General features: G+C 48.5%; 2 protein-coding genes across 2 annotated transcripts; both read right to left on the reverse strand.

Annotated features, from left to right (window-relative positions):
* Nucleotides 1-3,316: 3,316 nt before the first annotated feature.
* Nucleotides 3,317-4,614, reverse strand: LOC133889718 (NDR1/HIN1-like protein 1). Its single transcript, XM_062330176.1, has 2 exons — nt 4,100-4,614; nt 3,317-3,927 (listed from the first exon to the last, which is right to left on the reverse strand). Exons 1-2 carry the CDS (start codon nt 4,307-4,309, stop codon nt 3,475-3,477), a joined length of 663 nt encoding a protein of 220 aa, XP_062186160.1. The 5' UTR covers nt 4,310-4,614; the 3' UTR covers nt 3,317-3,474.
* Nucleotides 4,615-9,688: 5,074 nt separating this feature from the next.
* On the reverse strand, nt 9,689-12,010 carry LOC133889054 (aluminum-activated malate transporter 1-like). Its single transcript, XM_062329497.1, has 6 exons — nt 11,589-12,010; nt 11,300-11,440; nt 10,825-11,097; nt 10,389-10,501; nt 10,127-10,276; nt 9,689-10,048 (listed from the first exon to the last, which is right to left on the reverse strand). Exons 1-6 carry the CDS (start codon nt 11,890-11,892, stop codon nt 9,689-9,691), a joined length of 1,341 nt encoding a protein of 446 aa, XP_062185481.1. The 5' UTR covers nt 11,893-12,010.
* Between the last annotated feature and the right edge of the window lie 591 nt (nt 12,011-12,601).

Consider the following 12,601-nt stretch of genomic DNA (forward strand, 5'->3'; position numbering starts at 1 on the left):
TGGTAGGACGCCCATGCTTTTTGGCTCCCCGGGGCTCCATCAAATCATGCTACATCAGGGCTGCCAAACTGAGGTGTGAGCAGATCCGTTTATGATTCTCCCAGCTCCCTACCAGTTCCATGCACTGCTCCCACTCGGCGAAGAAAGGCTGACCGAGGAACTTGCCCACGGCTTCAGTGGCTTCTTCTAGCATCAGGCGTCGCTCTAAAAGAAAAAGGTGTCTCACATCTGCGAGTTTGAAGTTGGATAGCGGGGAGGACTCACCAGAGTCAATGGTGAGCCCGGAGTATGCGTTTGGCTCGCCTTCACCTTCCTCACCTTGCTCGAAGGCATAGTCCCAACCCGTCTAGAGGGGTCTGCTGCACAACATTGTGAACTCCACCGCGAGGTCACACATGCTCATCCTTTGTACTACCCACCGAAGGAGCTCCACCCTCGAAGTCATTCGGGCCTCGGGCATGTCCACTATCAGAGACTGGATGTACTTGATCTCCCATTTGGTAGAGCGAAGAGGGGACCCTGAGCCCACGACACAGTAAAACCACCTCTTCGACCACCCGATGTACCACCGCTTGTTGATGGCCTTCGTCGGCTCCATGGTACTCCGCTGGAGCTGGAAGTTCACGCTGGTGAAGCTAAGGGCTTTCTTCACCCCGTCCTCCATCTGGAGCTTTGGCTAACATTTTGCCTCGTGGAGGGCGGCAAAGAACTCCGCGCGTCCCTTGTAGCCCTCCTCTTGCATAGCCCACTCAAAGATGGCCAGACGGGCGATGGCACTAGTCGAGAGCTGGGGGAGCTCCAAAAAATAATGTCGAAGCACCCCCTCGAGGAGCGACACCACTGGGAACCCGAGCCCAACATCGAAGAAGGTTTCAAAGACCATAATTTTGTGGCTCTATGATGCTGGGATAGTCTCCCCGCAGAACGCGGACAATCGATTTGGAGGGGATCTTCCCCTCCTTGACCAGCCGATTGAGCTCAGCCTCAATGAAGTCGATGCACCCAACGCACCAGTCTGAAGAGGGTATTTCCTGCTAGCACAGCGGAGCTCTACACCAGGCGACGGGCTGGGCAGCGGTGGAAGGTTTTCCGCTGCTTGAGATTCTGTTGACCCGCGGGCATCGGTGGTTCCGCTTGTGCCACCGCCAGTGGCAGCGGCCGCCGACGTGACGGCACAATCTCCCGACGACGCGTGGCCCCTTGGTGGTGAGCCCGCTCCACTGCAGGTGCCGAAGCAAGCCATGGCTCTCTGAAAAAACAGTGTGGAGAGTTTGTCTACCCAGGAGTTTGCAGAGGATGGGGTTGGTGGGTGCGTGCGCAAGAACTCAAGCAGCAAAAAATAGAGGTGCCGGATGAGAATGGTGCGCATCCAAAACCCCAACCTTATAGATTGGGGAATGGGCCGTTACCTCCTCACGGCGTGTGCGCACATCCTGTCTCCTCTCCCCGCAGTCATGGGGAAGCATAACCGCTCTCCACGACGCTCCAATATCAAGGTGTCACGCGTCCAACTACCGACCGGACAGATGTGACTACATCAGCCAATGCAGGCAACATTTAATGTTCTCCCCCGTAGGTAACATTAGGCATTCAGTATGCACCCCTGACCGGCACTTCCAAGTTTAGCATCATCGGAGGGCTGAGGGCCCATAACCGCGGAGCCAAAGATCGCCGGAGGCCCTGCTCCGGATACCGCAGGGATGGCTGCACCGCTGGCCATCCTCGCAAGGGGCTGCTGTTGGGAGGATCGCCATTAAGGACCCTAGATGTCCCTTGAACCCGGCGGTCCGGGCCCGAAGGCCACCAGGCTCTGGCCCCCTCCGGGGCCTGGGGCTCCGGAGCGATATGGAGGCCATGCCTCTGGACCCTCAGAGCCTTCAATCCTTCAGAAAGATCAACCAAGAAGGGGCCCACAAGCCGCCCCCACGTGCAGAGAGGTGACCGGCATTTAATGCTGGTGCAGGTGGTGACCGTCTAACACGATGGCTCAAGTGATGGTCACCTGACACGCTGGTGCAGTGCGGCACCTGAATGGACGGCCCGTCACTAGAACAACCACCTTACCAGCCGTAGGGATAAATCACTAGGTTAGCCTGCACTCTGATTGTACAGTATAAGACATATACCTCTGCCTATCTTCTATGGGCATATTTATATATTTACACTCTGAATATCAGTATAAATACAGACTCTTGGCCATCAAGCCAAAGGGAAAAAAAAAAGATTGCTTAGACAAACTTGGTGTTCCCTCCTTCACCACCTCTCCTTAAAGCTTGAGCCATTCTTGTGATTTGACTCTCGCCGCATTTTGTTCGTGGAAAACAGTTTCTTTCACCAACAACAGGATAATCGCATCATTGAGCAGATCCAACCTCGCTGTTTTTAGATTGAAAAAAGCTTGTACAACCGCTATGAGATCTCTTTAATTATATGCCAACATCTTTTGCAGAACAAACCGATATAACCATCCGGCCCTAGAGATTTTTCTGATGGTGGCTATTTAATTGTGTCCATAATTTCTTGTTCCTCGAAAGGCTCTTCCAGTTCAGAGAGAGATCACGGTTGGTAGCCTAGGTTCTCCCAATTTATAAGCAGCTCCCTTTGTTTGGTCGTTCCCAGGTGCTCCAAGAAATGTTTATGCAATTCTTCTTCCTTTTGTTCTTTTGTAAAGGCCTGTCCATGGTCAGTCAGCAAAGTTTGTATGAAATGTTTCCTTCTTCTTGAATTTGCTCTGATTTGGAAAATTTTAGTATTTGTATTCGCTTTCCTAATCCAAGTTAGTCTCTAATGTTGCCTCACGCGTGTCTTCTCACATTACTAAAAAACTATTTTTCGAGACACCTAAGATATCTTTTCACAGACGGTTCATTTGAAAAACTGTCTAAACAGTTGGCGAGAGCCTCCTGCGGTTACGGACCGTCTGTGGAAATAAATTTTCCATAGGCGGTTCGTTTAAGGAACCACCTGTTTTTTAAACCTATTTTCACAGACGGTTTCTTAAGTGAACTGTCCGTGAAAATAGATTTTCACAGGCAGTCTCTTTTGCGCCTATATAAATCGTTCATTTCTGCAGGCCTTCGATCACAGACAGGTGCGCTAAACGCTTGTAAAAATGAGTTACCACCCGTCTTAAAAATAATTTTTGTAGTAGTGTTAATTGCAAATACAGAGAAGATTAGTATGACTCGTACGCAAGGGTGACACGCACAAAGACTATGCAACTATCAAGTAATTATGCTCGATTTTACATTTGAGTGGAGACTCAATTGTGCGCATGAAATAAATATTGTACAGTAACAAATCTGCGAGAATAATGTGTACATATAGCATGTATAGAGTAGCTTTATTCTGCACAGGATCGGAAAGTGAATAAGAACAGTTGACTCGATAATGTTATACTAGTATTACAGTTGCTACAAGATTACTCGATAGCTACGCGCAAATTGACTGACGTCCTTGATCGTACGTGCGTCGTCACACGTCGACAGTGCAGTCCGCCGGGTGCGTGAACTTGAGCGAGACTGTCCCATTGCCGCCAACGCTGCCCCCCGCCGTGGCGCTCATGGCGAAGGCGCCGCCGATGTTGTTGCCACTGGCGGCGAGCAGCGCGGGGCAGTTGACGAAGAGATGGTACCCGCCGGAGACCCAGCTGCCGACCTTCCACTTGACTTGGCCGTCCACCTTGACGTGCAGCAGCACGTACCCGGCGGCGATGTCCTGCTTCATGGCGTACGCCACGTATTGCGCCACGGGCACCGACTCCCCCGACATCACTGGGGACCAAACCGACACGTCCTTGTGCCCCTGGTAGATCGCCGGCATCGCAACGGGGACCGTCACCGGCTCGTCGCGGTATGTCGTGAACACGTCCAGGGTCTTGTAGTACACGCCCACCCGGTCGTTCGGGTTCCGCGACGCGATCGTCACCTGTGTCAAATTGGATTTGTCGGTCACGAAATGTGTCCGGAATTTTCTTTTTGTCATGTGGAAAAATTGGACCCGCTTAATTGGCTATTGCATGCTCCGGTTGCATACGTGAAATTCCCAAATGCAAATACCAACTTATCAGAAGACACGCGCATAGAAATATGTAACGTACCTGGAGGTTGAGGGAGAGAGCAGGGTCGCTGAGGTCGATGGAGTGGAGCTGCACATCCTGGAGGTAGAAGGACGGCTTGGAGGGGCGCAGGGCGAGGTAGATGACGAGCACGATGAACCCGACGAGGACGGCGAGCGTCAGGATGCAGGCGGCGATGGAGCCGCAGCAGCGCCGGAGCATCCAGTCGCGGTGGTGCTTCTCCTTGCTCATGGCGCGCGACCTGCAGACCAACTACTGGGCTCGGTGCTGGAGTGAGATCGAGCTGGCAAGCTAGGACTGTGTGTGCATGTGGGCAGTGGGTAAGTGTGGTGTGAGTGGGGGTGGCCTTTTAAGAATCCTACACTAGATTAGACTATAAGAAGATGGTGAGGTGCGGTACGTGTTTTGAAAGGGTTTTAATTTGGGGTTTAGGGCGAGGAAAGGTACAGCTCACCAGACGAAGATTCTTCTGCTTCTTCCCGGGCCCCCCCTTCAGCATGAAGCTAGACCGCCTGTCAGCTAGATACTGCATGCTTCTGCTTCTAGATTCGTGCTGCAGAAACTATTACTCCTACCTGCTGATGAGTCGGTCTGTCTGCTGGTGCTTGAGGTTCACTCCATGTCAGTTGGTCAACTGAGGACGATTCTTAAGACCTTTGGTCTTGAGGTTGGTGCTTTGCATGTGCGCTCATCGAAATTATGAGTCGACTCTATAGGACTGACCTTGTTGCCGAAATGCTGCACATGCTTTCCGAAAAGCTTACAGAAGGTGATGGTTGAAAAAATAAGTTTTCTTCAACACTTAAAAATAGTTAGACCCAGTATAAAAAGGTGAGACGAACTCTTTGCGATTTTCTATAACTGGCGCGTCCTTCCGCGATGAAGACCAGATGTACGTGGCCGTGAAAGTGTACCGACGCCATAGGTCAGCATGAGATCGATAGATATTCAAGTGGCTACGAATGCCCGCAGACACGGACACACGACTTTTCGCGATTCCTATGGATCTCTGCTCCCATCTCAGTGCAGCCTGGAACAGCATCGCACGGCTATTCCGAGGCGCTGGTACAGCGAGGGAGCTTTCTCATGCATGGCCGTTGTGGGGAGGAGGGTTTGGTGGGGCGTAGCACGCAAGCGTGGACGACGGTTCCAACGTCGCCTCACGCGACAGGGGCCGCCAAGAGCGCTCCAAAAGCCAAAACCGCATCAACTAGACGACCAAACCGAATCGCATGAGCCTGCATTCTATCGGGCGCCGGTGCCCTTCGTTCCTTATCGCATCATCCCCACCGACTGCCCTGTGCCCTATGGCACCATCTGTTCAGCGCACCACCAAGCCTGTTCCTCAACTAATCATCTGCATTGTTAGTTGGCTTGCTTTGATCATAACCCCATAAGAATATAATATTTGGCTCAAAGGCTGAGGTGAACAATGTTAAGTACTCCTGGTAGTCCTAGATGTTGGATAACGTCGTTGTAGAATACGTATTGTGTGATCTTCTTTATGTACATGCTGTTTTATCAAAAGCTTTCGGATAGAAGGGCTTATGGATCATTTCATTTTCATGCATTCCTATGTAGTGTTGTGAGTCAGCATGGCTTCAGAGAGGCCGTGTCTTTTATTTATTTGTTTTTTTAGGGAAAGAGGCAGTATCTTTTGCGGAAAAAGGAGGATCTACCGAATAAAACAGAGAAGCGGGAAACTTCCCTTTTATCTCTTCCACAAAAGCGGATGCAAAAGGCACATAAAAGGAGGCTGCCTGGCCTGCACCTTTCCGGAAGTAAGATGAGACTTTGTAAATATATATGAAGTGTCGAGAGCCTGGATCTTGGGGCTATATATATAGTGACGCTCCAAACGACACAACGTTTCGCGTAGTTTTTTTGCCAGGTCAAGACGAGAGGATGTATTGTCGACTAGCGATCATTTCGGGCACTATAACTCACGGACACACAATATGTGATGAAGAGAGATCCAGCTGATGGCTTCATGCGAATACAAGCACGCAGGATGTACGTTGTACAAGCACATGCCACCAAACACACAGGACCATTACAACTTGCAAGTACAGAGCAAGCAGACGCTCCTACTACCGTGCTCAGTTTAATCGTACGCCTGTCCTCGTGGTGCATATAGCAATTGCAGGCAACTGGCAGGTAAACTATCAGGTTTCTGGACATGCCACCTACCGTTCGATCCCCTTTTTTTTAAATTTGTTCCGTTTGGTATTTGAAGCCTGCACGAGCTAGCGTGCCAGCAGGAATCTTTGGACTCTGGAGTATATCATTTTACGGTTGGTAGTGGAAAGTGTAGAGAATTATTTGATGGATGGCCCTAAGGTCCTGTCCTCTGCATTATTTTGCTCGGGAAAGGTGAAGTTGGGCCATCAGATGTGTTATAACTAATCGTGCCATTGAGGACTACTTGTACTGTGGCCATTTATTAGAGAAATTTGGACTATTTATATTATGTTATAGTGGTTGTGAATGTGAGATGATGTTATGTGGCATGTCCATGACGTTTCCTACTCGCCGTTTGGGCCGTTCAGTTCTGTTCCGTTCCGTGAGCTCAACGAAAAGAAACGAGGAGGCCCGTAGTGTCCACGCGGCACCCGGGTCTCAGCAGCATGAACAGCGTGAAAGCAGGCCGCGGCTGACGGCCCGCCCGCGCGTTCGTCGCGGACAAGACGTCGGTTCCCGCGTAGCGCGATTTTTCTGGCTGGCCCCTTGCGCGTCCGGCCCGCCCGTGCTCGCGCCCCTACCGCTTGTCGCTGTTACGAACCAATATGATCGGTTGCTTGTCAGACCATCTTCAAGCGATTTTCGACATAGATGAAATTTTTTTAGAAGTGATTTTCATTTTTTCAGCACTCTAACAGTTTTTCTTCATAGTTTCTATCATAAAGGGATTCTCCATGTCATTCCCTTCAGATCGGAATTCTCTCTCATTTCCCTTCACGAATCCCTTCGAAGTGAAGCTGCTAGAGATGTAAGAAAATAAAGGGAATATGAACGGGAAGGGGAATCAGGAAGAGAACAAAATGAAGAGAATATGGTTGGAGATGGTCTAACTGTATGTACCGGTTGCTTGTCTTGGAAATGGGTCTCTCCGATGGCAAACACTCATTCACTATACGACGATGAGTAGCATAAAACTGTTATATCTGGATATCTTAGAGTTTCTTGGTTATTCTCAAGATATATCTCTATACCTGGAAACATAATCCCTAGATGCATAGAAAGTGTCCATAGATACTTAGAATATCTCGTAAATAGGAAAGTTTATCTTCAAAAATAAGAAGGAAAGACTCCAGATCTTGGTTATTTTCGGGATATATCTCTATACCCGAGAAGATAATCCCTAGATGTATGGATAGTGCCCACTGATACTTAGAATATCTCGTAAATAGGAAAGTTTATCTTCAAGAATAAAAAGAAAAGACTCCAGAGACTATATGACGACACCTCTATATATACGGAGCTAGGAAGCCCTGCAAAGAACAAGTGGATACAAGACATTAGAAGCCAATACATCTTCATTGGCGCCATTCAAGCCTGCGGAAGCACTGCACCTTTGAGCCCCTTGCAAGTTAGATCTATATTACCTTCTCTCCCTGACTACAAACAGGGAAGCCCTCCAACTAAAATTAGATCTATCTAGGCTAGCCAAGCTCCCCCTTATACTCAGTCTCAGAGATTAATACAAAATCAACAAGACGTAGAGCTATTATCCTAAGGGAGGTCTGAACCTGTATAATATCATGTGTGCATTATGTGATTCATCTACTCGATGCACCCTACTATTTCTACAAGTTAGTAAGTTCAACAGTTCACCAATCATCGATAGTTGGGGCTATCTGTTGGGAACATGACAAAAAAACATTGAAACTTCTGCGCACGACATGCCGTCGGTTTCACCTAAACCTGCACCGAGAGCCGTCTTCTCGGACAAGGAGTTCTACGTCAACTTTACCCACTTAACCAATGACGAGTCGGTGATCGATCAGGTGGACCTCGACGAAGACCTGATTGACGATGACTTCAGCGACGAGGTAAGTCGCTTTATGGATCAATGCATCAAGGACTACAACATCGAGCTCGAACCGCTTGGTTGCCAAGATGATCGCGAGAGCGACGTTCATTGGAAGTCGGGATCCTTTCCCGCAACTTCCAACAACATGGATTGTTGATATACCTACCCAGAGAATTTCGACAACAAATCCATGATGGATCTAGACTCCTCCTTCAGTGAAGATTACCCCTGAGAAGTCTTCGTTATTGGAGACGGGGATGCCGGCCTAGACAATCATGAGGACAACAATCCCGTTGACACGCGAGCTCCCGTCGCTTTGGCTACTAGGGGCAACAGCCAGATTCCACTGGCCACACCCCCCAGATCTAGAACCCTAATGGAGCGCAGACCCTAATGTCTCCTGATCATCAGGAAGAGGTTCAACGCTATAGATCTGCAACAGTGTAGAGGCTCCTCCTTCTACATGAGTCACTCATGCGACCTCCTATTGCAGATCTGATGACCTCCATCGGTAAGGGTTGGATCAGCTCAATGACCAGCATGGCTAAGGAGGCTATCACCCAAGCCGAGAACTCACATCTAGCCGTCGTCGCAAATAGCTCTAACTGAGGGAAGTCTTGCAACAACAAGTTTGGTCCTCAAAATGTAAGTCTATACGTTTTCCTGGACAGCTTGGTATTAGTGGTTGACAGTGCAAAGTTCAACTTGCTAATCGCTTCATTTATAGCCAATTTTCCGCTCTTGTCACTGTTGTCCAAGAACTGATGGTTGATATGGTTGTCACCTACTATATCCTTTTCAAAAGTTTTGTCCCCAAAATGCAAGTCCATATGTGTCCTAGATAACTTTGTATTAGTGGTTGACAGTGCGAAGTTCAACTAACTAATTGCTTCCATCAATTGTCGCCAATTTTCTACGCTTATCACTAATTGTCCAATAACTGAGAACTGATGATGACACCTCAGGCCCGTGAAGGCGCAACCACTATATCGCATATGAGCAGGCGTTCCAATTCGGTGAAGATCTAAGAATCTATTGTTAGAAAATTTAGCAAAAGGGCAGATATTGAAAAACTTCTCGTGAGTGAGATGTTCTTATATGTTTTTGTTCGATATGTATTGCCATGCAAATCTGGTTTGTTATGAGCTTCACATGTGTCATGCTTCAAGAATTGCAGGGAAATATGTTATTTTAACACCACAGCTTATACAGTGATCTTCCAAAAAGATACCACGGAACATGATTCTTATCTCAGTGAATTCCTTGGTTCTGCAACACTTTAGAGGTACATTCTTCCTCCCACAGATTTATGGGAAACAATTTCCTTCATTTTTATCTGTTGAGAAAAACAAGCTAATTGTTGTACCACTATGTGGAAGACAGCAACATTTATTATCACGATTCAGCATCATAATTACTTCTATAGCATTGAAGAATAATTCAGTCATTGTATGCACGATATATTATTGCACACCATAATACCTTATGCCATTCAGTACTGACTACTGAGGCTCCCGATGTGGTTACTCTCCAAAATATAGAACACCACGTTTAGTCCGATAAAGATTGCCTGTTTGTCAACTCTTGATGCCGATAATCACATCCTTTTGAGTTTTTTCAGGGTTTTTGAAGCAGGCAAGTCGTGCTAGATTATCAACTGATTCTGTGATCTTCTTTATCTGTGTAACCAAGTCTGAGAGAAGAGATGCAATAACTGCTACATGCATCACTTGCAACAGATCTTCATCCTCTGATAATTCACTTCTGAGGCTATTTGCTGCTTTGATTGCTGCAGACATGTGATTGTTAGTTGGGGACGGTATAGTCATCGTCCGAATTGCTGATGATAGCTCACTGAGTGCCTTTGCAGAATGCGAGCTCATTTCACCGCATGTTGTTCGAACCTTCAAGCATAGCTCTGGGTTGGCTTCAGGATACTGTCGCAACGAAAAGGCTGTTGGTCATTAACTTGGTCCCATAATTTTTTATCATGAAGTGGGGACATTTGTAGTCACCTGAGATTTTGTGAGAGTGGTGACATAGGAAGCAAGAGCCTCCATTGAAGAAGCGCATTGGCGACAAAGAGCACCGAGCTTTTGGTATTGGCTCCATGGGTGTCGGAAGCTGAATTTTCCATGACCAGGCTCCCACTTGGCAAAATTGCACTGCAGTTTCGGGAATAAATGCCATCGGAACGGATTGTTGCAGTTTTTGTATATAGGGGCTTTGGTACTCGGCATAAAGTGCGTTATTATCTGCAAAGTGAGATAAGCTTACCAATGAGTCCTCACTGGCCTTCGAATTGAGGACGCTCTTGTATACTTGGAGAAAGGCTTTGTTTTCCAAATTCTCACTTGCTGCGTTCTCTCCAAAGCATTCAGATTCAATTCCTGCATTCACGTGTCTAGATTTTAGTCTTACAAACTCTCAGATCTGTTGCGAGTCCACTGTAGGAAGTTTCCCTCTTTGGAAGTTTTTCTTGTAATTGTTGCTAGCAAAGATCAATGTCGTTCTGTTGTCTATAGCAGTCTATTGGTTCTGGGTTATATTTTACAGCAATTTAGTCAGTTATTCCTTGGGCTTGTAAGCAGTTTTGCCCCAAAGTCCGTAGTAGGGGGGGTACAGAGCACCACGTTGCATTATTAAAGCTATTACAATGCCGGAGTCCCTAATCTTTGTGAGGTCGTAACTTCTTCGAGTTGTACGTACGTACCTTCAAGGAACTCCGCCAGTTTGTCGAGGTTGCCGGCGGCGAGCTTGTGGAGGTCCTCCCCGGCCCAGACCGGGAAGACGAAGATGGTGGTACAGAGGCAGATGAAGACGCCGACAACGATGGTGGAGAAGCGCTGGTGCGCGAGCTTGGTGAGGTCCTCGACGCGGTAGCTCGACACGGCCACCAGGCTGAAGGTGAGTATGAAGATGGTCACCCCGTAGTCGTACCTCGCCTTGACCTCCGGGATGAACCGCGAGAACGTCGCCGCCGACGCTGCAGCACACCGTGAACGAACGTACCGGCGGTAAGAAGCAAGCGTTTCTAGTGATATCTTTTCACACCGTGCACGGCTGCTAGCCAGGCTTTTGCTTTGCACGGCAAGATGCGGCAAAAAAAAAAATAGCTTGGTGTGCTATAGATATATACAGACAAGACAAGTGTAGCACGATAATGTAAGCATGCATGGACTTGATACCTAGCAAGAAGACGAACACGGCGAGTAGTATCGGCTCCCCTTTTTCACCACAGCGGTTGGCCACCTGATGGGCTCCGACGGCGATGAACCCGGCTACCAAAGTCGCGAAAGCTCTGTTCAGACCTTTACTTAGCGTGCCACCTGTTGCACATATACATACACCGCACGTACGTACGCACGTAGATTATTCAGCACGTGTGTAGTAGGGATCCATACAGTATATATATGCGGTACGGTACACGAATGCGCACGCATCATGCCATCTACAACGCGTACTGATAGCACGTACCAACGGTGTACTCCATGACGACGACGACGGTGAGGACGGCCCACAAGGTGGAGACCCCGAAGCCGTTGAAGAGCGGCGTGACGTAGTAGAGCACGGACACCAGCGTGAGCGCCAGCCCGACCTTGACCGAGTGCGCCACCCGCCTCGGGTCGTCCCTCGCGATCTTGGCCAGCTTCCCGGCGAACCCGACGCCGGAGCTCCGGAGCCTGTCCAGCGCCGAGCAGAGCGGCTGCCGGCACCTCGCCATGAAGCTGCCATTCCCGTCACCACCACCATGAATATTGGTCTCCATTTGAACCTCCATGGCAGCTCTTCTCCGATCGATGGCTGAGAAAACGGCTACGAAAGATTGATCGCTCGCTCTAGCTTTGCGTGCACGCCTTGATATTTTGCGAAGCAGTGGGAACTGTTAGGCAGGCAAACTAGCTGTGTGGTGTTTTAGCATGGGGGACAAATGGCTGCCGCGGGAGGGCTTATATAAGCGGAGGAAGGAAACACCAGCCGCAATGCGACAGAAAGGATGGTGGAAACAAAAGCATGCCATGGCCACCTTTTTTCTGGGAAGATGACTTGCGACATTGGTGTTCTTGTGCTCTCTTTCGTATCGTATCGGTTGCTGTACGTTGCCTCTAGTTTCGTTGCTCCACTGGAAGGACTAAAGGAGTCGAAGATACCAGGGATCTGAGGAAATGTGCAGATTAATTACATGTGAAGGCAGCCGGGTTTATTTGAGCTGCGATATTGTTACTCTAGATTGGTCGCTTGCCATTTGCGATTCGGTTCATGCCTGTGCTGGTTGTGCGTGGCAGGCTTCCAACACACCGCTTGTGCTGGTTGAGCCTGGTAGGTACTAATATTTGGTATATTAGGTACCAAATTCATGTTATAATGTTGGTACCTCTTGATACTTTTTCAAGGATGATAAAAAGGCTCTAGCGATATCTGGTTTTGACTTGTATGTTCGCTTGAGATACAGATACTATCGGACGGGGTAAAATGCGTCGTGTTCTTGC

The sequence above is a fragment of the Phragmites australis genome, chromosome 13 (assembly GCF_958298935.1).
Source record: "Phragmites australis chromosome 13, lpPhrAust1.1, whole genome shotgun sequence".
Taxonomy (NCBI): Eukaryota; Viridiplantae; Streptophyta; class Magnoliopsida; order Poales; family Poaceae; genus Phragmites; species Phragmites australis.